The 27,140-nt window shown below is 38.0% G+C and overlaps 1 protein-coding gene across 6 annotated transcripts in view; it reads right to left on the bottom strand.

Moving 5' to 3' along the window:
* Positions 1-27,140, bottom strand: part of RPS6KA5 (ribosomal protein S6 kinase A5) — a 199,183-nt gene that overhangs the window by 15,255 nt on the left and 156,788 nt on the right. For all 6 annotated transcript variants that reach the window (XM_054447530.2, XM_054447531.2, XM_054447534.2 and 3 more), the window contains 7 exons: positions 23,683-23,833; positions 20,393-20,554; positions 18,196-18,321; positions 17,693-17,826; positions 16,916-17,009; positions 12,055-12,225; positions 8,081-8,272 (listed from right to left, as the gene is read on the bottom strand). In XM_054447530.2, coding sequence (XP_054303505.1) covers positions 8,081-8,272; positions 12,055-12,225; positions 16,916-17,009; positions 17,693-17,826; positions 18,196-18,321; positions 20,393-20,554; positions 23,683-23,833 — 1,030 coding nt within the window. The remainder of the gene's footprint in view (positions 1-8,080; positions 8,273-12,054; positions 12,226-16,915; positions 17,010-17,692; positions 17,827-18,195; positions 18,322-20,392; positions 20,555-23,682; positions 23,834-27,140) is intronic.

The following is a 27,140-nucleotide window of genomic DNA, read 5'->3' on the forward strand; positions in this document are numbered from 1 at the left end:
GGTTCCCAAGGGATTACATTTACTATCCTAAAGTTATAACACTCTAACTTGAATTTATATCAGTTTAACTTTAATAATGTAGAAAAACCTTTGCTCCTCTAACAGTTCTACCCAACTTCTTTTGGTTGTTTATGTTACAAAACTACATCTTTATACATCGTGTGGCCCAAAACAAACTGATAATTCTTTTAAATGCATTCGTCTCTTATGTCACGCAGAAAACAAAAAGTGAAGTTATAAACTGTTGTCACAATAATGCTAGTTTTTTACAACTGGCCATGTATTTACCTTTACTGACATCTTTATTTCTTCATAAGGCTTTGAATTAACTGTCTAGTGTCCTTTCTTGTCAGCCTGCAGGACTCCCTTGAGCATTTCTTACGGAGCGGCGTTAGTGGTAATGAAGTAATGAACTCCCTCAGCTTCTTACGGATCTAGAAATATGTTAACTTCTCCCTCACCTTTGAAGGACAGCTTTGCCAGAGATAGGATTCTTGGTTGACAGTTTTTTTTTTTCCTTTTAGTGCTTTGAATGTATCACTCCACTGCCTTCTGAGCCACTTTCTGATGAGAAATCTGCTGATCTAACTGAAGATCACTTGTATGTGTGGAATCGCTCTTCTCTTGTTGCTTTCAAGATTCTATTTTTTTTTTTTTTTGAGACTGAGTCTCACTCTGTCACCATCTCAGCTCACTGCAACCTCCGCCCCCCAGGTTCAAACAATTCTCCTGCCTCAGCCTCCCGAGTAGCTGGGATTACAGGTGTGCGCCACCACGCCCGGCTAATTTGTGTATTTTTAGTAGAGATGGGGTTTCGCCATGTTGGCCAGGGTGGTCTTGAACTCCTCACCTCAAGTGATCAGCCCGCCTAGGCCTCCCAAAGTGCTGGGATTACAGGTGTTTCATTATAATGTGTTTCAGTGTGGGTCTCTTTCAGTTAGTCTTACTTGAATTTTGTTGAATTTCTTAGTTGTTTATATTGTCTTTCATCAAAATTGGAAAGTTTTCCACCAATCCAATAGAATATTTCTTCCAATATTCTCTCTGTCCCTTTCTCTTTCTTCTCCTTCTGAAACTCCGACAATGCATATGTTGGTCCTCTTGATGGCATCCTATGGTCCCTTAGGCTCTGTTTGCTTTTTTCATTTTTCTGTCTGTTCCTCACTCTCAATAATTTTAATTGTCCTAACTTCAATTTCACTGATTCCTTCTTCTGCCTGCCAAATCTGCCTCTGAAACCCTCTACTGAATTTTTCATTTTAGTTATTGTACTTTTCAGCTCCAGAATTCCTTTTCATTTTCTTTTCAGATTTTCTATCTCTTTACTGTTATTTCCATTTTGTTAATACATTTTGTCTTGATGTTCCCCACATACTCCTTTAGGTCTTTCAATGTCTTTAATATAGTTGTTTTAAGTCTTTGTCTAGGCAAATTTATCATGAGGCCTTTTTCAGAAACAGTTTCTGTTGATTTATTTTTTTCTTTGAGTGGGCCATACTTTCTTGTTTCTTTACATACCTTGTGATTCTTGTTGAAAATGGGAACTTGAACTTAATGATGTGATACCTCTGGGAATCCAAATTCTCCTCCTTCCCTAGGGTTTGCTTTTTTTGTTTTTGTTTATTGCTTTTTGTTTTTTGATTGTTATAGGCTGTCTCTGTGCTGAGGATCAGCATGGAGTACAAACTTAAGGTCTTCTCAGGTTTTTGATGAGCCTGTGGCTTTGCCTGGGCATGCTTGGTAGCTTTCTAATTTTCCCTGTATAAGCAGTTGCTTTGGAATGTATGAGAACTGAATGTCTGGCTCCCAAAGGGAAAAAGGGCGACTGGTCCTTTAAGTACTCCTGGAAATCACTTCATCCAGAGGAGGAGGAGGGGCTTGCAGTAATGGTGGCAGGCACAACAACGACCACTGCCCTCTTTGCACCTCTATAATGAGAAGCAGCAATTACAGCAATTCAGATCACAGATGCTCTATATTTGGAGGGCAAGGTCCTTTTTGCCCATCCTGGCTCCCACAAGCTGTGTGTAGGTTGTTTTAGGAATACGTGCATGGCTGTCTGCTACAGGGTTGAGGGTGAGGAATGGGTGGCTGCTGTAAGTTGAGCATCCCTAACTTGTAAATCCAAAATCCAAAATGCTCCCAAAACAAACTTTTTGAGTGCCAACATGCTCAATGGAAATGCTCACTGGAGCACTTTGCATTTTGAATTTTCAGATTAGGGATGCTCAACCAGTATGTATTCTACAAATATGCCGAAATCCAAAGAAATCCGAAATCCAAAATACTTCTGGTCCCAAGCATTTTGAATAAGGGATACTCGACCTATACTGTGCTAAGAGCTAAAATTGACCAAAATTAACTGCACTTTACTGTCCAAGCCTTTCCCTGGAAGTTGAAAACTTTCAGTGGACTTCAGAGTTCCAAAATAGTTACGTCAGAGAGATTCTGCCACTGCAGTTGGTGGTGAGATAGATTCCTGGTGCTTCCTGCTGCACTGTCTTCCCAGCATCCTCTCTTTAAAATATCCTTCTATTGTTGATGAATATTGGGTTGTTTCCAGTGTAGGGAATTTTGAATCATGCTGTTATATATCTTCTTATACATGTCTTTGTTACAGAAATATACATATTTCTGTTGGATATATTCCTGAATTGGAATTGCTGGGTTATTTGGTCTGCATATGTTCAGTAGATACTGCCAAACAGTTTTCTAAAGTCTGCTCTACTTCTTTGTCCTGCCCCACTTCTTAACAGGTATATTTGTGGCTAAATATAAGAAAGCAGGGCAGGGAACGGTGGCTCACACCTGCAATCCCAGAACTTTGGGAGGCTGAGATGGGTGGACTGCTTCAGCCCAGGAGTTTGAGACTAGCCTGGGCAACATACCAAAACCCCACCTCTACAAAAAATACAAAAATTAGCTGGGCATGGTGGTGTGTGCCTGTAATCCCAGCTACTTGGAAGACTGAAGCAAGAGGATCACCTCAGCCTGGGAGGTCGAGGCTGCAGTGAGCCACGAACATGCAACTGCACTTCAGCCTGGGCAACAGAGCAGGATCTTGTCTCAAAAAAAAAAAAAAAAAAAAAAAAAGGGCTGGGCACGGTGGCTCACGCCTGTAATCCCAGCACTTTGGGAGGCCGAGGTGGGCAGATCATGAGGTCAGGAGATCGAGACCATCCTGGCCAACATGGTGAAATCTCGTCTCTACTAGAAATACAAAAAAAAAAATTAGATGGGCGAGGTGGCGGGCGCCTGTAGTCCCAGCTACTCCGGAGACTGAGGCAGGAGAATGGCATGAACCTAGGAGGTGGAGCTTGCAGTGAGCGGAGATTGCGCCACTGCACTCCAGCCTGGGTGACAGAGCAAGACTCCATCTCAAAAAAAAAAAAAAAGAAAAAAGAAAAAAAAAGAAACCAATCTTTATAAATAAAGTTTTCTTGTTTTCTGGCATGTAATAATGCAATAGGTTGTTGGGTGAAAAAACTAACTTTCCAACTTTGGAAGTATTGGAGAGGATACTGGTGATAATATAAAAGATCCCTTTTCTGGAAGAGGTAGAATTAAACAAACTTTAGGATCCTCTCAGTTTCAAGCTCTTAAAATTTTAGTTGATTATCTAGAAATATCTGTTAAGGATAACTTTGTGTCTGCAAATTGTTTGCAAATACTGTAGCAAGGTATAGCTCTATCTCTACATAAAGATATATATGTATGTCTGTATATACGTATTATATATACTGACATATATACATATACTCATACATATAGAGAGAGCATGCACACTAGAAATAATTAGAAAGAAAAAGGAAATGCAGCAAAATGTCAGATGTTCATAGTAATATTCTCTCATATTTTCTTTAGCATTAAAATTTTCAAAATAAAATTGTGGGAAAAAAATTTAAAAATAAGGTCTTGAGAATAAAACACTTCAAACAAAATTTTATAACACTTCACAGGTATGTTATATATCTTATCCTACTTTCTCTAAATACTGTGTACTGTGGACTGAATGTCTGTATTCTCCTTGCGCCCCCTGGGGATTCACACATTGAAGCCCCAGCTCTCCATGTGACTGTATTTGGAGACAGTGCCTTTAGGGAGGTAACTAAGGTTAAATGACGTTATATGGGTAGGCCTCTGATCCAAGAGAATCAGTGTCCTTAAAGGGACAGACACTTTCTCTTTGTGAGTGTGCAGACCAAGGAAAGGCTATGTGCGGACACAGCAAGCAGGTGGCCATCTGTAACCCAAAGAGAGGGCCCTCACCAGACACCAATACTGCTGGCATCTGGTTCGTAAGACTACCCAGCATCAAGAACTGTGAGAAAATAAACTTCTGTTGTTTAAGCTGCCTAATTTGTGGTATTCTGTTAACAGCAGCCTAAGCAGATTAATATATTGTGTAAGCTCTATTTTTATTAAAGTCCTATACATTTCAGATAGGGATTGTATATCCATCAGGTATAATGGGTTGTAATCAAAACCTCATAATACTACACGATGTATCTTCCTGGAGTATTTATTTTATTCAATGAGGACAATATAACTTGTTTTCATATTAAAATATCCACATACATGTTTATTAGATGTAAAATACAAAACTTCCATTTATTTCTAAAACAAATCAGGAGACTTCAAATAAATTTTGTGCTTGTTATGGGATAATTCAGCCTTTGTATCTAGATATGCACTCATTTATATAGAAAAGTTAGCAAAGCGCTCTTTTTTTTGGATAGTTTAATGAAGGTATTATTTTTGTTCATTTTCATCTGTATTTTATCATGTACCTCTAAAAAGAAAGGACTTTTGTTTTTTGGAGACAGGGTCTTGCTCTGTCACCCACTGTGGAGTGTGGTAGTGTGATCACAGCTCACTGCAGTCTCAACCTCTGGGCTCAAGTGAGCCTCTCACCTCAGCCTCCCAAGTAGCTGGGACTACTGGCATGAGCCACCATGCCCAGCTAATTAAAATTTTTTTTTTTTCTTTTAGAGACTGGGTCCCACTGTGTTGCCCTGGCTGGTCTTGAGCTCCTGGGCTTAAACAATCTTCCTACCTTGGCCTCCCAAAGTGCTGGGATTACAGACTGTGTCTCTCCATAAAAGGCAAGCACCTTTAAAACCACAACCACAGTATCAGTATCACATCTAAAAAAAATTAGTAGTAATTCCTTTGTATCATTCAACATCTAATCAATATTCAAATTTCCCTAGCTGTGGTATATACATAGTATATAAATTAGATCTATATGAATTACATTTAATTTGAATTTAATAAATAGAATTTAAATTAAGCTGGGCACTGTGGCTCATGCCTGTAATCCCAGCATTTTGAGAAGCCAAGGCAGGAGGATCACTTGAAGCTAGGAATTTGAGACCAGCCTGGGCAACAAGCAAGACTTCGTTTCTATTTAAAAAAAAAAAAAAAAATTAGCTGGGGTATGGTGGCATGTGCCTGTGGTCCCAGCTACTCAGGAGGCTGAGGTAGGAGGATCACTTGAGGCTGCAGTGAGCTATGATGGTGCCACTGCACTCAAGCCTGGGCGACACAGGGAGGCTATCGCAGAAAAAAAAAAAAAAAGAATCTAAATTAGAAAGTGCTTGAATCAGGATTTCAGTAAGATGCAAATATTGTTTCTTATGTGTCTTTTCATCTGTAAGTTCTCAGTTTACCTTTTTTTTTTTTTTTTTTTTTTTTTTTACCATTTATTTGTTGAAGAAACTGGGTTGTTTGTTCAGTAGAACTTCCCACAGACTGGATATTGTGATTATCCTGTGATAACATTTAATCTGTTTTTTTGTCCTATTTCTCTTAAAAATTTGACAATTAGATTTAGAGAGAAGCATGGCTTCCATCCATGTCATTACACAAAGTTATTTCTATAGTTAAGGAATTCAGAGGCTCCAAAATACCCTGCTGCATGTTTAAGACTGCCTTTTAAAACCTTAAAGAGCTTGATGGACATAATTGGCCTTTAGCAAGAGAAAAGAAATTACTAAAAATGAAAGTCTCTTTTTTATTTAGATTAATCTTTAAGACATGCTACTAATAAAAATGCCTTCAATTTAAGTCCTTCAACGAAACTCAGATCTACAAGTCAGTTTATTTTTGTTTAAAATGTTATTCACAAATATGTAAGTTTAGTTTGAAAATTATAAATGATGACTGAAAACCGACGAGATAAAAACTATATAAAACTTAAGAACCATCCTGCAGGGACAACTGACTAGTCATTGGAGGATAACAACTGACACTAAAATAAATTCCAGACTGAAGTATAAGAATAAAATAATTCTAGAGAAAAATTTAGGACAATATTTTCATAAACTTGCGTCGGGCATAGGAATGGAGTGACAATCTGACATAAAAGTCAGATATCATAAAGAAAAAGACTGACATATCTTACTACATAGACATTTAAGAATCTTCTGTTTAAATCCTTCTAAAAACAAAATCAAAATCCCGTATTACCATAAACAAAGTTTTAAAACAAGTGACACACCAGAAAAAACATTTCCAATATTAATGTCAAAGAATGAAAGTCTTTAATAGAGCTTTAAAATGCAGTAAGAAAAATCTCCCCATAGGAAAATGGGCAAAGCTCATAAAGAGCAATTCATAAAAGAGGCTGGGCACAGTGGCTCTCGCCTGTAATCCCAGGCGGATCACCTGAGGTCAGGAGTTTGAGACCAGCCTGACCAACATGGTAAAACCTCGTCTCTACTAAAAATACAAAAATTAGCCAGGCATGTTGGTGTGCACTTGTAATCCCAGCTACTCAGGAGGCTGAGGCAGGAGAATCGCTTGAATCCGGGAGGCAGAGGTTGCAGTGAGCCAAGATTGTGCCATTGCACTCCAGCCTGGGAGACAGAGCAAGACTTTGTCTCCAAAAAAAAAAAAGAGAAAGAGAGTAATTCATAAAAGAGAAAATACTAATGTTCAAATGCATGAAAAGATGCTCAAACTAAATATTCATCAAAGAAACACATGCAAATTATCACAACGGGATATCATTTCAGATGAAAATTGATAGCCAATGTACTCCCATACAGTTGATGAGAACATAATCTGATAAATCTTTTAGAAGGAAATCCAGGCACACATGTTACAGGAAAGTTGTGCATACCCTTCTTCTGGGAATCTATCCTAAGGAAATGGTGAGACAAACACAAACACATATATATAAAAAAATTCATTTGTGTAGCTTATAATTAGTGAAAAAGTGAAAAAAAGCTAACTGCTTATTAGTAAATAAATGGTTAAATAAGTTTCAGAGACTCAAAATACAGGTATAATATAATCTTATTTGTTAAAAAATTCAAACATGTATACATGTATAGAAAACTTGTGGAAAGATGTAAAGCCTACGTATCTACAGGGGAGGAGGGGCTGAAGGGAGAGAGAGAGCTTGAGGTATATCACCTCTCAATGAGAAGATTATGAGTAATTTTCACCTTGTTCCTTCTTTCTGTACTGTCTGAAAATTTCCCAAGATCATGCGTTACAAATTATATGCAGAAAAAGTAATGATATTTGGAGAAAAAAAACACAAGATTTTTCTAGCTTAATGTTCTGTTTCTAATCACAGCAGCCAAGGACATTTTGTGAAAAACATGCTCACGTTACTTTAAGTTACGTAGTAGAAATACTTCTAATTTTATCTATTTATTTGTTAATTTAGCTTAAATGGTATTCTGTAATTACATTTTAGTCTGAAACTTCACAGAATAGCTTTTTAAAAATGTTTTTCTATTGATGAATCACTTTGCTATTTTCACATTACGTCCAATATAATATGTGTCTTTAAAAATATATACTATAGTTCCTTTAACTCTCACTGATATAAAACACAGCTAACTTAAATATTTCAAAATAAACCAAAATAGAAATTCCTACATTTTCTTTAATATGCATTTTAAGACAGGGAAATACTATTCGGTCAGGCCTCTAACTGGCTGTACAGAAAAGAAACCACTTTGCCGATTTTTTCATGAATGTAAGGAAACAGTGAAGAGCGAGATAAGGAGAGAAAACACCAAAGAAATAAGCAGGTTTAATGACTGTATTGAAAAGAACTTACCAAAATGACGCCCAAGCTCCACAGGTCACAGGACTCATCGTAGCCATTCTGATTCAAGAGCTCTGGGGCCGCATAATGAAGGGTGAAGCATGGAGTCTTCAGGGGCTGATTATCCGGTGGCTTTAGCCGTGCAAATCCAAAATCAATTATTTTAATTTCCAAATTGTCATTTTCATCGGTGAATAATAAATTCTGCAAGATATCAACGCTTACATTAGTTTCTCATTAGGCATGTCTCGGGAATTGCTGGTACTATTTATGTAACATTTTGTATATTGATAGTTGATTCATGTGCAGAGAGGTCTCATGGGGAGGCTTGAGGGCAGGACATCAATGCACTGCTGCTCTCTGCTTGATACTTTTTGGTATTATTTCAATTTTACCATGTCATGTGAAACATTTTTCAACTGCACCATGCCTCTTCTGATGTCAGACCCTTTTTCTAAGCTTTTGCCTCTGCTTGTGTTTGTCTTCTGCTTCCTCCACCAACCTACCTCCCCCCATCTACTCCTCATTTAGAGATACCATCCTAACTGTCCTACCACACTGAAGTTAAAACGTTTAATATTTTTTCCTAACACTATTTACCTTTCCTTTCTGGCACTTACCACCTCTGTATTGCTAGCTTAATGTCTTCATCCCCATTATGTCATAATTCCATAAGGACGGGGACTATGTGTCTACCTTATTTTTGACCCTACCCCAGGGCCTGGCACAGACATAGAGTAGGTGCTTTGGTAAACATGTGTTCATTGAACAAAGTCATAAATAAAATAGCTATATAATATCTAGTATTGCCTATTGAAGAAGACATGGTGGAGATATCCATTACATTTCAGAAATATTTTCTCCAACAGCTAATACTTAAACATATTTTGATACTTAGGGATATTATCCCTCAAATATTCAGAAAACATTATTATTTTGAATCATTCATCCACCAAGGCTTCTTGATCACTAAGACTCTGTAGTACTACTTTTTGTATTTATCACATGCTTAATACTTACTGATGCACAAATTATTTTAATAAGTACATTAAGCTAGTACTGAAAGTAAGTGAAATCTGATTATATCGTCTTTAGGCATCCTAACAAAATCCATTATGCCTTTATAATCATTAAATTATTCCCCGCTCTGGAATATCATTAGCTTTGTTAATACTATTCTAGCTGAAATAAAACACATTATAGAAGGTATCACTGATGCAAAGAAGAAAAATCTCCTAAGTCTTCCATCTGAAAGTCAATAAAGTGGGTGGAAAGAAAAACAAAAAAATTAACTAAAAATTGTCTTAAATTTTCTAGCATACAGTGTTTAATCTTGAATTTGTGACACTGAAGCCACAGCTGGGGTTGATGGATGTGTGCTTGGGAGAAGTCTTTCAGCAAGTAACACCTGAGCTCCTTTGCAGTGCAAGGCACTGTCCACACAGAACAGCTGAATGAACCACAGCTGGCCTCGTCTTCATTGAGCCTGCTAAGTCTTTGGAAATGACTATGTTTATTCTATACTAAGATTGGAAAAGGGCTTCCTTGATTTTAGTTCTTTTTTTTTTTTTGAGACAGACAGTCTTGCTCTGTGGCCCAGGCTGGCATACAGTGGTGCGATCTCGGCTCACTGCAACCTCCACCTCCTGGATTCAAGTTATTCTGGTGCCTCAGCCTCCCAAGTACCTGGGATTACAGGTGCCCGCCACCATGCCTGGCTAACTTTTTTTGTATTTTTAATAGAGATGGGGTTTTGCCATGTTGGCCAGACTGGTCTCAAACTCCTGTCCTCAAGTGATCAGCTTGCCTCAGCCTCCCAAAGTGCTGGGATTACAGGTGTGAGCCACTGCGCTCGGCCAATTTCAGTTCTTAAAGCAGAAGAAATGAGAGGATGTGGCAATCACTTTAATTTGGTGACTTTAATTCATTCCTCCTATTCCTGAATATGTAAAATTGAGAAACACTGCTCACTTGCCTACCTCTTCTCTCAAAGCTCAAAGTTAGAGACAGTTCTACATGGAGGAGGGTGTGCCTAGTCAGGAATGGTGGGAAGTAACCATTCAATCCCCTTTTATCCTCATCTCAAGTTCTGCCTGAAACAAATTGGATGTATGCAACTTTTCTTAATCTCAGAAGAGTATGGGACAAGTTTGAAAAATACAAGGCAGCTTACTAAGAATGTCAGCCAGCTTCTAAATTTATCTGACTCTTACCTAGACTTAGGATTCTGCCTATGCAGAAAATGAATCCACATAGCTACCTACCAAAAGATAGATAATCAGACCTTAAAGTGCCACATGGGAAAAATATTAAACTTTTAGTTTAGAAATAATATACACTGCCATTTAAAAGTCAAAGTGAAAGACATTTTATTATGAAAATGTTAGTTCAAAGGTCCATTTTCATTTCTCCAAAATCTAGTTTGATTTAGGACTATGATTGCAGTAGAATGTTCTAAATAATCTGATAGTTCTGCCCCATTTCAAGTGAGTATTTGAAAGAAAAGCCTTATAACAAATAAGAAGAATTAAGCTACATAAGTATCTTTTTATCAGGAAAGGAGGAATGCAAATCTAAATTCTGCAAGAGAGGACAGTTGCCTCATTTGAGACTCATGAGGTGACAGATGGCCAGTTATCAAAGAATAAAACATGTGAAAATGAATTCTATACAGTCATGGAACAGATCTTTTCAATTAAAAAAAACTACATGCTTGTTCCTTGTCTATCAAGAAAACATTTAAGTGGTGTGCTTTCACATTTAAAAATAGACAGCTAATCTCCCATGTACAGAGCACCATATTTTCAGTGGGCGTTATGTAGGAGAGTGAGAACTCTGATGAAGGAAGCAGGGGGAACTATCATAGTTGCAAGTTGGTAAAACAGATTTTACTTTTGATTAATTACTAGTAGTGAATAATGGTAATAGAAAATACATAGAAGTTTAAATACACGAAACGAACAAACCAAATATATTTTAATGCACAGAATTTCATTTTAAAAATTTTCTTTTCCATGTGAAGTAGAGAAGAAAAGAATTCCATTTTTAAAACATCCTCTTCTAATAATTCAAGATACTTAAGTAAAAGGCAAAAATAGTGCTTTTAGAGAAATAGTCTTTTGTGGCTTAATCACAAAAGGAACATCAAATAAGTTAGTATTTTATACATACTCGAGAACGTATTATAATCACATGATAATTAAACAAAGTTCTATTTTGGAGAGAATATGTATAATCTTGTATATGGTAAAGGATGAGTCATCATTATCTTTTTATATAGTATTGATTTTCGTTTTTCAATTTTCATTATTTTGTTGATTTTCTAAAAGGAGGGAATTTTCATATTTTTGATACTAAAAAGGGATCATTCTAAGAGTTAGAATGTTCTTTATTAAACTTGCATAAGAGGAGATACACAAATAGCTGTTACTTTTGCATTGCTACATATAGTTCTATAAATATTATAGCACGATCATAGAAAAGCACATAGAAAGATGGCATAACTAATTAAACCAAGACAATTCTTTAAGTATTCAGAATAGAATTATATACATTTTTATTCATGAGCTAACCAATTTGATTACAAATGTAAAAAATAAGTTTTCAAAATACATCATTTGGAAAAAAACCCCTCTAAAATTATATGTAAGAGCTATTATTTTCTGCTATAAAAATTTCCATTGCTATTTTTAGTCCACAACTGTTGCATAAAGTATTTTTTCCATAAAAGGTTCTCACACTTACAAATATAACCTCAAGATGATCAGCTGGCAAAAAATAAACAAAGACAAATTTATTTTAGACTGAAATATAAAAGAAAAAAAATCAAAGACACCTATTTTCAATTATCTATTTAACAGCCTTGAAAAGTAAAAGAATAAGGAAACCTCCCCAGAAACTTCCCCCATGTTTGCGAGATCTTTAGTATTTTATACATACATAATGGTGCTAGACTGAATTACGTAAGAGATCCAGTGATTTTATACCTCAGGTTTCAGATCCCTGTGCACCACTCCAACATCATGCATGTGGCTTACAGCTGAAACAAGCTTCCTCATGATGTAGCTGGCTTCCGTCTCACTGAAGTGCTTCTTTTTCTTAATGCGTTCAAACAGTTCTCCTCCATTCAGAAGTTCCATCACTAGAAATGTGTGAAGCTAGAAAAGAAAAAGAATAATGTGGAGGGCCTTCCTGAAGCACAGAAGTCTATTAACATATAAAACATTTATTGACTATCTACCACCAATACGTTTAAATAATCCCTTGTTAAAATAATCAGTGGCAATCCTCATATCTTAGAGAAAAGGGCTGAAAGATAATGCAGCTGTTTTATAATTCTATTTTGGTAATGGAAAATTTCAAGTACTGCAGTGAAATCTTTATACTGTATATCCTTTTTCCCTTCTGTGATGAATTCTTTCATTTGCAGTGTTTTGTTGTAAGAGATGAAGTCTCTAAAAAGAAATCTGCCCTTGAACTCTTGGGCTCAAGGGATTCTCTCATCTCAGGCCTCCCGATGAGCTGGGGCTATAGGTGTGCAATTGCATCCAGCTAATTCTTTCATTTGAATTCCACTCCAACCCTCTCCATCAAGTTTACACATCTTTCTTTTTAAACTGCTGACAATAATGTGACAATAATGTGAAGTCACTTGCTTTAAATAATACAGAATCTGAATACTGACAGAGTAGAATGGGCAACTGCCCACGTGAGGCCTGGCACACCCATCCAATGGCAAATTAATCTTTTTAAAAGGGTAATGAGGCTGGGCTCAGTGGCTCACACCTGTAATCCCAGCACTTTGGGAGGCTGAGGTGGGAGGACTGCTTGGAGTTCAAGACCAGCTTGGTCAACACAGTAAGACTCCGTCTCTACAAAAAAAATTAAAACACAAAAGTTTAAAAAGGTATTGTTTGATATTGTCATTTTGAACCTCCTGTTAGGACTCAACAGATTAGTTTCAGGGTTCCCATTGATATTCATTACAGATACCCATAACTCATTATGGGTTTTTGCTTTAATCCCAACAGTATTATCTTAATAGTTACTTTGTAAGTTATATTTTACCATCCTTTCTCTTCTTCTCCACCCCTGGCCCTTTTCTGCAGAATGCATAATTTCCAAAAAATAATATAGGAATTATCAAAAAGCAAAGGGCTATAAATCCCAGCACTTTTAGAGGCCAGGGTGAGAGGACTGCTTGAGCCCAGGAGCTCAAGACCAGCCTAGGCAACACAGTGAGACCTCATCTCTACAAAAAATAATAACAAAAATTAGCCAGACATGGTGGCGCACGCCTATAGTCCCAGCTACTCAGGAGGCTGAGGTGGGAGAATCACTTGAGCTCGGGAGGTCAAGGCTGCAGGGAGCCATCATTGTGTCACTGCACTCTAGCCTGGGTGACAGAGACCCTATCTCAAAAAAGAAAAAAAGCAAAGGACTTAATCAGCTCTCAAATGAACACAAATGGTTTAGAAAAAGATATCATGGCAATATACTGAATTCAGGTGCTATGCATTATATGGCCAACATCACTTCACAAACAAAATGTTTCTTTCTGTATTAGCAAAACTCAGAATAAACTGCTTCATAAAAAAGATAATTATAAGTACATTATCCTGAACACATTAGACAAATTGCAGAGTGAACAACCCTTCTAACAAGATAATTGCTCCCAGCCTACTAGACATCAAGCTAACTTGAGTTTCTACATCAGATAAAGTCGAGCTTGCAGGTCTGCTACAACTGTAGGCTGGTGAGCTTTAAAAAAGATGTAAGGCAATACTTGTAGTGGTGTACTAATAGATTTAGAGTTCAACCTGGATTTGAAGGTCAGTTCTGTTATTTATTTATGATCTTGGGATGCTACTTTATCTTATTAATTCTAGGATCCTTATCAATAATATGCAGATAGCAATGAGAAAATGTATGCACGGTAGAGCTTGAATGATGGCCCTCCAAAGATGTTCATGTCCTAATGCCCAGAACCTGTGGTCGTTACCTTAGAAGGATGGCAAAAGGGCCTTTTGAGATGTGATTACTAAATTAAGGAGCTTGAGATGTGAGATTATCCTGAATTATTCATCAGAGTTAGCAGTATGAGATGAGACCCTGGAGGCAAGATCTTAGAGTGATGCATGGAAGGCTCACAGCCAAGGAAATGTTGGGGGGTGTCTAGAAGCTACAAAAGGTAAGTAAATGGGTTGTCCCTTAGAGCCTCCAGAGCAGTGGTCCCCAACATTTTTTTTCTTTTTTCCTTTCTTATGTTTTTGAGACAGGGTCTCACTCTATCACCCACGCTGGAGGGCAGTGGTGCAGTCTTGGCTCACTGCAACCTCCGCCTCCCAGGTTCAACGGATTATCCCACCTCAGTTTCCAGAGCAGCTAGGACTACAGGCACACAACACCACGCCTGACTAATTTTTTGTATTTTTTCGTAGAGATAGGGTCTCACCATGTTGGCCAGACTGGTCTCAAACTCCTGACCTCAAGTGATCCACCTGCCTCGCCTTCCCAAAGTGCTGGAATTACAGGCATGAGCCAGGTCCGCAACTTTTTTGGCACCAGGAAATGGTTTCATGGAAGGCAATTTTTCCATGGACGAGGGGAGGCAGTAGCGGGGTGGGACAGGCATTAGATTCTCATAAGGAGTGCTGCAACTCTGATCCCTCGCCATGCGCAGTTCACAATAGGGTTCGTACTCCAGTGAGAATCTAAGGCTGTTGCTGATCTGCCAAGAGGTGGAGCTCAGGCGGTAATGCTGGCTCACCTGCCACTCACCTCCTGCTGTGCACCTGGTTCTGCTCAAGAGGGAACCAGCTCTGGTGACAGCTTGACTTTAAGCCAATGGGCCTGATTTTGGACTTCTGACCTCCAGACTGCAGGATAATATATTTGTATTGTTTTAAGTTTGTGGTGATTTGTTGCAGCAGCAATAGCAAACTCATGGAGTATGTGAAACGCATATCATGGCACACAAAATGAACTACGCTATTGCACAAAGGCTGAAGACCCACCATAACCAATTTCACCCATTAGTTGAAGAAACGACTGGATACAGGGATGATCTAGGCAACTGTGCCACCATTATGAGAAAACCCAAGATACAACTGCATATTAGATTGATAATGTATTTATACTAGTTTGTATAGGATTATATCGTGTGAGAATTTATATTTAGTAACTCCTGAATATATAAATAGCGAAACATCTACTTAATTTGTGACACAAATAAAAAATTAGAAATGTTGTTCGTGGGACCTGACATTAGTCTGAAGGTCAGAGATCAAATATCTTGTCTGGGATGTAGTTAGGGGCACAGCTGCAAACCCAGAGGAGAGCATCTAAGATCACCCGCTGATTCCTTGAATGATGTGAATTTCCTCTATGTCATCTTCAACAGGAGACTGTCTAGTGAGCCTCTTCTTAAGCACCTTCGTGGCCAGGGGACTCATTACCTCCTCTCGTGTCAAGTGGCTTGATGAGGCAAGAGGAGGGAGAGGATCAGGGAGAGCGGTTCCCCCTGAGTCCTTGCTTCAGTGGCATTTCTTTTCTGACTACAAGAACCAAAGAGTGAGTAGAGGATGATGCCATTTTGGGATGCTTACTGCCAGGTGTGATTCTGCCTTCCCTAAGGCAGTAGTTTAAAGTAAATAAAAGCTTGTTGGGCTCTGAAGTTGGACTGTGTAGATTCAGATCCCAGCCTTACCACACTTACCAACTGTTAAGACCTGTTACTTAACTTCTATGAGTGTCCATTTTCTCACCTCATGGACCTATGGTAAGGACTGAATAAGATAATACATGCAGAGTGCCTGGTACAGGACCTAGACCACACAAGATATGTGATAATAAATGGCAGCAGCTATTATGGTTATGGTGCTATTGCTGCTGCTGCCTGGTCTCACCATGATATATCATTCCTGGCAATAGCACTCGAGGATATTTCAATGTGGTAGAGAACTGGGCCCCATCGATCCTAGGTCACAGATATTACAACAGCACAACAAAGAGAGCCCAGAACTGGAGTACAGGTTCTCCTTATTAGATTCACATTGACACGCTATGTGACCTTGGACAAGTTTTATGACCATTCAAAATCTGTTTCTTTATTGGTAAAATTAGGGCAAAGCACATTCAGGATTGGTTCGTGCTCTTGTGCCTCCAAGTTGTCTTAAGTAGGACTGCATCACCTCACCTGGTCTCAGGGGCAGAGAAGTGTAATGGAGCAATTTCTGTCATGTGTGAGGTGAGCAGACATGAACTGGACACACTGGCATCCTCCCATAATTCCTGCTGCAAAGCAGGACTGAGAGCAGAAGAGGGGGCAGCATGATCTGGCCAGGGTTCTGAGCAGAATTTACCACCTGGACCTAGAAGATAAAAGGAGTATCTTTGCTTTCTGCTTCCTATTTGTCCTTTAGCTTGCATTAATTAGGCTCCAGGCTCTCTCAGTTTTACTCTAGAAGTGAAAGGGAAGTTGGAGGCTCAAAATTCCTGAGTCCTGAGAGGTATTCCAGGATTAAATGATGGTGGGTAGAAGCAGCATTGGCAACAAGCACACTGTAGCTAGTGACTGCACCACTGAGCTCCTGCCCCTCTGTCTTCCTGTCATAGGTGGTAACTGCTGAGTGAGAAAAGCATGAGAAGTGAAGGGATAACCTGATTTGGGGTTGGGAAACAGTGTGTGGTTGGGGAGGGGTTTGAGAGGGTTGTTTCTCTGCCCTTTCTGGTGGCTGGGTGATGTTCCACATCCCTAACTCTGACTCAGCAGCACCAACAAAACAGGTGAAAAGTACAACCCTGTAAGTGAATTAGTACACACGGAAAAAAAAAAAAGTAGGATACCTGATCATGAAAAACTTCATGCAACTTCACAATATTGGGGTGTCCTTCACAGAGTTTTAGAGCTGTTATTTCCTTCTGAGTATTGGCTTCCATCCTGCAAGATGAGACACTTAGCGTCCACATGTCTCTTCAAAAAAGTTTTTATATCAGTACTGCCCCAAGACTAATTTTGTTTTATTTACAGTGCATTCAGAATATACATGTTACAGTATACCGTAATGAGGTTTCCATGAAAGTAATGAATTATACCACACACTAGAAAAAGTAATATTCTGGAGAAAATTATTATTTCTGAGTCAGAAAAGTACAAATCATATGAGGAAATGAATGCTCTACTTTCCTGACAATTTAGTAATAAGAATACGCAATCTTAACAATAATCATCAGTTATCAAAACAACTAGATGGCTCTCAAAGCTATCAGTAGCTTGCTAAATAATTTTAGAGACAAATATTTCAAATACACAACTAGTAGAAATGGCAACGGCAGCCAAAATCACTAAGTGAGCCTGATTAAATATGTCACTGTCACGAAGACGTTTTCTCTAGATAAACTCAAAAGCAAATAAGACTATGATTTATGTCTAAAATGGATTACTTTATCAGAAAATATCACTTAGAGCTAAAAGTATAATGGACCAACTGATGAGCCAAGTGGTTAAACCTTTGGGTAAAAAAGCCTTACAATATAATACTGGTTTCATTTTAAATAAATATCTCTTAATTTACAGAATTCATGATTACCTAAGAAAGAATATTATATTAAAAATGGTCATACCTTTTGCTGATTATTTTGACTGCAAAAGCTTGGTTACTTTTTTTATGCACGCACTTTCGACAAATGGAAAAACTACCTTCTCCCAGGGGTTTGTCCTTCAGATCTAGGTCATAGTGTTGATAGAACGGAGAGTCCTGCCAAGAAATCAACATCATTTAACTTCAGAAAATGTCAGCAATACACCAAGGATCAATAAAATTGTAGAGTAAAATAAAATTATTAATATTAATAAACAGGAATAGAATACAATTATAATCTAAAATTCATCTTTATAGGTAATTTCTATTTTCATCTAAATAATTATTTAAGATACATAATTCTCTATAATTGTAAAAAGAAGTTCATTCAACTTGACGTTAATTCTCTAAGGAAAATATTGCTATATCCCACTTTTAAAATTGCACTTTAGTTGAATTACTAGACTTAAGAACATTAATTAGAGTGGGTATTTAAACACTCACAAAACCTACAAATATGTCATGTAAGTTACCACATCTATATACCTTCATCATTGCACTCCTGGCAACATTTGTCACTCCAGGACGTTCAACTTCCATGTGAAACTGAAGAGGGTCTATGACAGCTGCATTACGCTTGAACAGGATGGAAGGAGCAACAAAGGAATAGCCCTAAAAACAAGACAAAGAAAGATAAAGAAAAACAACTTGCAGTTTTCCAGTTTAACACAGATTAGATTGTAATGACTTTTTTTTTTCTTAGAAAAACACTCAAATATTTGTTGAGATGAGTCTAATTTTATTTTATTTGCAATCTAAAATGCAAGGTTATTTCAAATCATTTGAAAAATGCTGTTCAGAAGGATATAATGCCATCTTCTGGTAGAACTAAACCAATTCAAAAATAAAGGTAGAAAAAGACTTCTCTATTCCACCCCCAAAATCAGACTCATAGATGAAATACTCCTGGTTTGCTGATAAAAATTTGTTTATAAACATAAGTAACTTCTCAAAAAAGGATATAGTCAAGGTATTAAACAAAGTGGTCTTTTTTTTTGAGACTGGGTCTGGCTCTGTTGCCCAGGCTGGAGTGCAGTGGTGCCATCTTGGCTCACTGCAACTTCTGCCCCTTGCGTTCAAGCCATTCTCCTGACTCAGTCTCCCAAGTAGCTGGGATTATAGGCGCATGCCACCATGCCTGACGGGGTTTCACCATGTCTCGAACTGGTCTCGAATCCCTGACCTCAAGTGATCAACCCGCCTCGGCCTCCAAAAGTGCTGGGATTAAAGGCCTGAGCCACCAGACCCAGCCACAAAGTGGTCTTTAAATGCTATTGTTTTTCAAACTGGAAAAATGGCAAGTCTCATTAAAGTTAGTTTGTAATTTAGCAATTATTTGATTCTTATTAATATCTTCAGAATAATTAAATTTAAAATTGAGTTTTGGAAAGGAACAAAGTCTAATGGCAGAATGATGCTCTGAGCTAAGTGGTGCAAAGATGGATGATTAATCTGCTCAAGCTAGAACATTCACTAATCAACAAACATTTAAAAAAATGTTCAATAAGTGCCCAGTCACATACTAGACAGTGATAAGCAAAGAAGAAAACACATTGTCTGGATGGCCAGATTAAGCCATACTAAAGGTATACTTATAGAAGTCAAAGAAGCAAAGCTCTGATGCCATTTAATAGTTAGAATATTTTATCTTGTGTGACAAATGCCCTTTTCTAAATATAAAATCTAAATCGTTTTTAAGAGTTAGCAGTTAAGATTAGTTACTGAAGGTAAAGAATAAGGTAACATTGTAAACTAAAGAATGTTTTTATACGGGGGTTGGGGGGCACGGTGGCTCATGCCTAGAATCCCAGCACTTTGGGAGGCCAAGGCAGGAGGATCGCTTGAGGCCAGGGTTCAAGACCAGCTTAGGCAACAAAGTAAGACGATGTTTCTACAAATTTTGTTTTTAATTAGGTGGGTGTGGTGGCATGCACCTGTGGTCCCAGCTATTCAGGAGGCTGAGGCAAGAGGATCCCCTGAGCCAAGCAGTTAAAGGCTGCAGTGAACTATGATCGTGCCACTGCACTCCAGCCTGGGTGACAGAGTGAGACCTTCTTTCTTAAAAAAAAAATTTTTTTTGGCTGGACGTGGTGGCTCATGCCTGTAATCCCAGCACTTTGGGAGGCCAAGGCAGGAGGATCACTTGAGGCCAGGAGTTCAAGACCAGCTTAGGCAACATAGCAAGACCTATCTCTGCAAAAAATAGAAAAACTAGCTGGGTGTGCTGGTTTGCACCTGTGTTCTCAGCTATCCCAGAGGCTAAGGTGAGAGGATCACTTGAGCCCAGGAGTCTGAGGCTGCAGTGAGCTAGGACAGCACTGCTGCACTCCAGTCTGGGCATCAGAGTGAGACCCTATCTATATAAAGAAAAATTTTTAAATATGAATAGAGGTAAAATAAAAGATTATTGTATTTTCCATAAAAGAATCTGAACAAAAATAAAATTTCAGGTATAAAATTAAAACTTCCCTTATATAAAAAATAAACACATAAACAATATCTGCTATTGAGCAAACTATAAGCTTCGGTTAACAATCTGCAATATTTCTGCATTTAATAATTTAGAAGATATTAGAGAATCCCATTTTTATGATGCCAACAAAACTACTTTAATATGGGAAATTTAATCTTTTCTTTCAAAGGACATATGGCCAACGCACATGTGCACAGGATGGGAAATTACCTGAAACAGCTTCTCAGAGCTCTGGGGCAGGGCTGCGGGAGAATAAGTGGGATCCATTTCTGTGAACTCTTCTGCAAAGTTACTCACATCTAATTCATCTCGAATGACTGGCTTAAATGGTGCAGGCACTTTTTTGGCGGCTAAATCATCCCAATTTATTTTCTAAAACAAAGAAAGTCGGTACAAAGTAGAAATCAATAGTCAAGATGTATTTTCTAAGAATAACAAAGATAAATTAGGAGTCTGACTGGTAGGGAGAGAGGATAAAAATAAGGGAACATATTTCACATCAATAATAAAAAACATATTTTCTCCAAGCAAGATCGCAGCAGTTTATAGCTCCAACCAATGCTGTGCCTCAAAGATGAGACTATCGCTGTTGAATCTCAGAGTGTCCTCTGGGGGGCACCAAGACACCCTAGTTTACCTTTAAAGATAACAGAAAAATACTTTTGTCCTGAGCCTCTTCAGAAAGGTGTTAAGCCACAAAGAAAACAAACAAAAAACTCAAAACAAAATAAAAAACTGAAATAAAGGGTTTCCAAATGCTCTACGGATGTGGATATTAGCTCTGAAGGAATATTCCTATTTTCTAGAGGCAGTGTTACTTAGCTCTCTGCCTGCACTTGTTTTTCCTCCTGGGCATCCAGACATACTGGAAAATAAATCCACTGTAAATCACGCATGTGCTTATGTCTAGAAGTTCAAATGATACCATCATATGGATGTGATCACTCTTCTTATTCAACTGTGTTCAAGCATTTTAAACACTGCCTCTTATGTCCCCCATAGAATAATGCAAGCCCCTTTTCCCTCTAGGTCACTTACTGAGTTATATTACTGAAATTCAACCCTTTGCTCTGTTTCTTTGTGCTCCTTCTATCATTTAAAACAATCTCAGATAACACTTACTGAATTAAATCCTACAGGTCTCCTACTACCATATTTCTTCAAATCTAAGATGCCATTACTGATAGTAAGATACACAATTATTTTATGTATCATTAAGAAGAAAAAAGTATTAATCATAAGAATATAAGATGATGGCCACTGTAACATGCATACTGATTTCAGTGACAGTAAAATATGAAAATGTGAACTTCTTTGTTGATAAAATTTAGTAAGTTTAATCAACTACCATAAAATGTTTTTTTTTTTTTTTTGAGACGGAGTCTCGCTCTGTTGCCCAGGCTGGAGTGCAGTGGCGCGATCTCGGCTCACTGCAAGCTCCACCTCCCGGGTTCACGCCATTCTCCTGCCTCAGCCTCCCGAGTAGCTGGGACTACAGGTGCCCGCCACCACACCTGGCTAATTTTTTGTATTTTTAGTAGAGACGGGGTTTCACTGTGTTAGCCAGGATGGTCTCGATCTCCTGACCTAGTGATCCGCCCACCTCAGCCTCCCGAAGTGCTGGGATTACAGGCGTGAGCCACTGCACCCAGCCCATAAAATGTTTTTATTATGCTGTCTTGTAGATGCAATAGAAACAAAATAATTAAATCACAGATCTTCAAATTTCTCAGCTAAAATGGAATTGAGATCATTTAGTTCATCTCTTTTATTTGATCCAGTGAAACTGAGGCCAAGAAATAAGAAATAACCTTTTCACTCAAACACCAGTTGGTGGAAGAGTCAGGATTTGAACACAGTCTCTTGACTTTTTAGTGTTTTTTTCTCTCTGCAGCTGTAATGTTTTCCATTATAAGCACATAACTTGGGCTTGGCCATTGTACATATATTAAAATAAACTTCTAGAGGAAAGGGGTAATTTAAAGAAACATGTTGTTGGCAGGAGAATGTTTAATATGTAGAAAATGGAATGCTATTATGATCCTTTCCACCTCTGTTCCATTTACAGAGAAAAAGGCCATTTAGGCCTTTACAAGTAGAATTCTGGTCTTTCCAAGTGTCCCTATCATTTAAAAAGTCAAGGCAATTAAGTAATCTAAAATTACTACTCCAAGCTACTGAAAAGAGAAATTTCTCTAATATGAAAGACATACTGCAATATTCCCAAATAGAGGGAGCAATGGAGAAAAAGATCCTAGGAAAATATGATTGGGGGTACTTTGCTCGACTTCTTTCTTAAATTTTACTGTTAACTTTTGAGATAAACTTCTGAAGAAGATATTTGAAAGTCTGTTCAAAGAGTAATCCTTCCAAGCCATGTGAATCTATGAAATGCATGTAATGAGAAGTTTCTTTTATTCTAAATGTATTTATCATTATGTTACTGAACTTCTGTAAGATGTGCAGTAGTATTTTAAAAAATAATTATATTGAGAGAGTAAGAGAAATATGCCTTTTTTTGAGCACAGAAGTGCAGAGATAACTCTCACTTCTAATCAATATTTGTTTTTATATATTTAAAAAATAAATAACAACATGAAGCTTAATAGAAGAGTTTTTCTTCATTTTGCTATATTATTTTCATTTGTTTTGGTGATAATAATGTAAAAGCTTAATTTACAGAATAAAAAATAAAACATAGATGGTCCCTTTAGACCATAAATATTTAGGTCAGGCTTACTGATATGATGAAGTTATGTAAAAGTCATATCTCCAGAGTTTTAGAAATCAAAGCTGTGGCATCCCCAGTTTGACGACTGAGGCTGGAAATAACTAGCCAACTCAGTTAATTTAAATGTTTTTTTTTCAGTTGTTTAATATTTTGGTGTTTTTTTTGTACTAAACTGAGCAGATATGTTGGTCCTCGGTAGAATGGTCTCATTAGGCTTTTTCAGAATAAGAGAAGCACTGTCACAGGACAAAGGAAATAAATGAATAACTCTCTATGTGTCATGAATACGTAACTGAGAAATAGGTAAATTTAAAATTTTTAAAGATTACTTCTGGGAAAAGAGGAAGTGATGAAATTACTATCTAAAAGGTGAAACATAGTGGCAGTAACAGCTCATGAACTGAGACAGAAGTGAAAAGTACAGTAAAAGTCTCAGTCCATATGGCTAGATCTCAAGATCATAAATGGAAACCACCACCTAGAAACTCTAATGAATCAGTATGTAGAAAATTGAATGCTATTATGATCCTCCCCACTCCCACTCCATTGAGGGAGAAAAAGACCATTTATGTTTATACAAGTAGAATTTTGGCCCTACCTAAAGGGTCCCTATCATTAAAAACAAAACAAAAAAAAAGGTGCAATGTATGTGAAAATGCCAGTGGAAAATGATCCCAAAGGGGACTGTGTTCACTAATTTCACCAAGAACGCCAAGGACCCTGAAAACGCCAAGGAGTATGAAACCATTTATCTATTCAATAATTTCACCTGAAAGAAGAGATGTTCTTTGATTTCATCTGCATCACGTGGACCACATCCCAATCTCTTCTTGGGATCTTTCATCAAAAGATGCTGAATTAGGTCTTTAGCTAAAGCACTCATTTCTTGGGGATATGGAGGCTCACTTTTTAATATTCTCCTGTAGGCAGACAAAACTTGCTGTTAAAACAAACAGAGGATGACAAAAAAAAAAAAAGCATGGTGAAATACACTTTGAAACTGAATCACATGTGAAAGAGAGATATAAATACTTAACATGAATCAATAATACCTCAACACTGTTCAAAAAATATTTAGAATGAGATACCATAAAGTCAAATTTCTGAAACTCAAATGAGCAGTAACAAAAAATGTTGGCTCATTTTTCAGTATAAGTCAATCCTGGTGGGAGGCTAACATCCCAAATATTTCACTAGGGGGAAAAAAGGAAAAGCCTGGGGCTAGATTAGACCTCCCATATATAGACTAGACTCTATGATTAAAGACTTCACAACATAAAACACTCTTAACAAATTCAGGTAAGGGAATTGAGCACTCAGATTTAAAAGGACAAAAGAGAACAACCATCTTTACCTCACTCCTCTTCCCCCAAGTGCCAGCAAACCTAAGGGGCCCATAAGAATGCAGAGGGAAGTCCACCGAGACAAGTGGGGTCAGACCCACTTGGAGATGGTTCAACTCTTGATATCTGGAAATGGGCACTACAGCTGGGGATTTCCATGGGGTAAAAGTGCCTGCTTCAATGTTTGCTGCTATAAAACAGCCAGACAAGCCCTATGAGGCAGGTAGAGCTCAGAGATGGAGTAAAATCCACAATTTATAATGGAAAATAAAAACATAAGATGGTAATAAAGTTTCTTGATGAGAAAATTATTCTAAGGTTACAGAAGAAATCAATCCAATCCAAGTGTACCTTTCTCCCTCTTAACATCCAGATCAATAATTTAGTAAGAAATACTGAAAGGACTGACTGAAATTAAGAACCTTAACACAATATATATGAAGACAGTTACTCCATTAATTGGGTTTGCAAAAAGATTCCCTATTGTGCATTAAAATATTAATAACCATTATGGAACAAAAATAGATAATTAATATATAAGAGACAGTATAGTGTGGTGAGTTAGAATATAGACTTTGGAGCCAGAATGAGCCCAACGTTGGCTCTGCCTGGACCTTGTGTGACCTTGAGATAACTAACCTCTGTACCTCAGTTTTCTCACCTGTAAAATGGGCATAACATCAGTACCTACCTAAAAGAGGTATTATGATGCTTAAATAAGACCTGTAGAGTGCTTAACATAGTACCTAGCGCATAGCAAATGCTCAATCAATGTGAGCTACTGTTATACTCCCTCATTCCAAGGCAACCATATAGAAAATAGGCCTAGACGCTCTATCAAATAGCCACTGAGAATTAGTGAAATGATAATGAAACCGTAATTTTTTACAAAAGATTCCAGCAGCGTTGTTAATCTCAAAGTTAATTCTACCTCTAGCACTTAATTCTGGGAATCCAAGAAAATGTTGGTAAAACAAGGAAAGAAAGGAAACAAGCAACAACCTCTCTGCTTTTTGATTCTTTAATACGCTCCCATTGCTCACTGTTTGTCTGGATTTTCGGCATTAATAGACAATCCTCTTCTCAGATCAGACACAGGCATGTCTGAGAGAGAAACTGGGAATCCTGTTTCTTGGGGAAAAATAAGCATAGCTTTTCCCATTTTCTCCACCTCTACTGTACTTTTTGCAGGAAAAAAACTTTGCATAAAGGATGAGGGTCAAGATAAGCAAATTGTGACATTTACTTTTGTTGAATCAGGGTAGAAATATATGCACTTTAGCTGACAACATCTTAGCATACTGACTCTGCACCATCTTATTACTTCTTAAACCTTAAGAACATTTCAACTTGTATTGGAAATCTACTCAATATCAGGTACTGGGGAAAGAACAGTCAGTCCTGTGAAGGCAGAAAGGAGAAATGTCCACCATGGTGAGTTCATCCTCAAAAGGAGGAGTACCCAAAAACAGAAATGGCTCTGCTGAGATGCCAAGTCTGGAAAGAAGAACACAAGGAGACCACATGCAGGGAGCTAGAATTTTAAATTCAGATGAGGCAGGGACCACATTGGGAGAAATTGAGTACAAATCTGAAAGCATGTCGGTGGAAAACAGTGCTGATGTGGGAGCTTGGAGAACCACCAGTGATAGCCTAAACCCCTCCCATTCCTGAGTGAAAATCCTATGGCCAGAAGCAGCAGCAGGAGACCCTAGCAGATGATGAGGAATATCTTGCCCCACCCTGTGAAAACAGAAGATATGTGGAAGGAATATCACTTAGGCTCCCTGTTGTCTTGGTAAACAGAGTGCCACGGGCTTTCCTCAGTGATGTGAGGAGGTTCTAAAGCCTATTCCTGCTAGAAAACTGCAGTGACAGGAAGAGAACCAGACACTGGGAGTGGCGTGGTGAGGAGAAACGGCCTATAGTAGGTTACATCCTTTCTCCATAAGAAGGTGATCCCAGATGTAACTATTTCTTATACCATACCCTTGAAATGTACTGGGTTAAGATAACTGGCATGGCAGCTGGGTCAGGTGCTGTGAAAGCTCCTCCTGGAAGTGAGCTGCATCTGGACTGAGAGGTGTGAGCAGGCATGCAGGCCCCTGGAAGCCATGCTCACAGGCTGTTACAAGGGACAGTTGCTGCTCTGAGCTTCCCATGCTGGGGTGGTCCACAAGCTCCCCCTTATTCTCATCACCAATGGTTAAGTGTGTCTTCTGTGGGCTGGGAAGCCACGCATAGGTGGTGGGAAGGTCCCCGATGAAGATGTGTTTGATGCTGTAATGTCGATACACTGTTTCCTGTCCTGCATCCTTATATAAAGCTACATAAAACTGGTGCCAGATTCCAGTCTATTGTGACATGTGAGTGTGAACGTCGACCTGAACCCCAGCCCACTGCTGGCTATGCAGAATGGGCACTGCAGAAGTGGGGCTGAGGGCAGACGATTCTGTGGGACATTTAGTCATGACAATACTAGAAGATCCTGCAGGGAGACATTTCTTGGGTGTTGCTGTCACTTCTCCTCCTCCAATGTGCTTGATTTCTGAATTGGTAATATCCCAAAGTTATCTTTTTCTTGCTTAAAAATGGATCTGGGAAACTCCAGAAATGAATTACAATTAGGTAGAGCCCAAATAAATCTTAGAGCCTTCTGTAAAGTCAGAAAAAGCTCTGAGTTGATAAGCCATATTAAACACTTCACGTGTATGTTATTTAATCCATATAATAATCCTATCAAAAGACTGCTATTTTTATCCTTCTTTTACAGATACGGAAAGACTCCTTTCAAAAAAGCAAGAAATATGAATATTAATTAAACTTGCAACAAGGCCTCAGAACATGGGTGACTTTAATATTCATTTGCAAAATATACAGCACA

Source organism: Pongo pygmaeus, chromosome 15, assembly GCF_028885625.2.
Source record: "Pongo pygmaeus isolate AG05252 chromosome 15, NHGRI_mPonPyg2-v2.0_pri, whole genome shotgun sequence".
In the NCBI taxonomy this organism is placed as follows: Eukaryota; Metazoa; Chordata; class Mammalia; order Primates; family Hominidae; genus Pongo; species Pongo pygmaeus.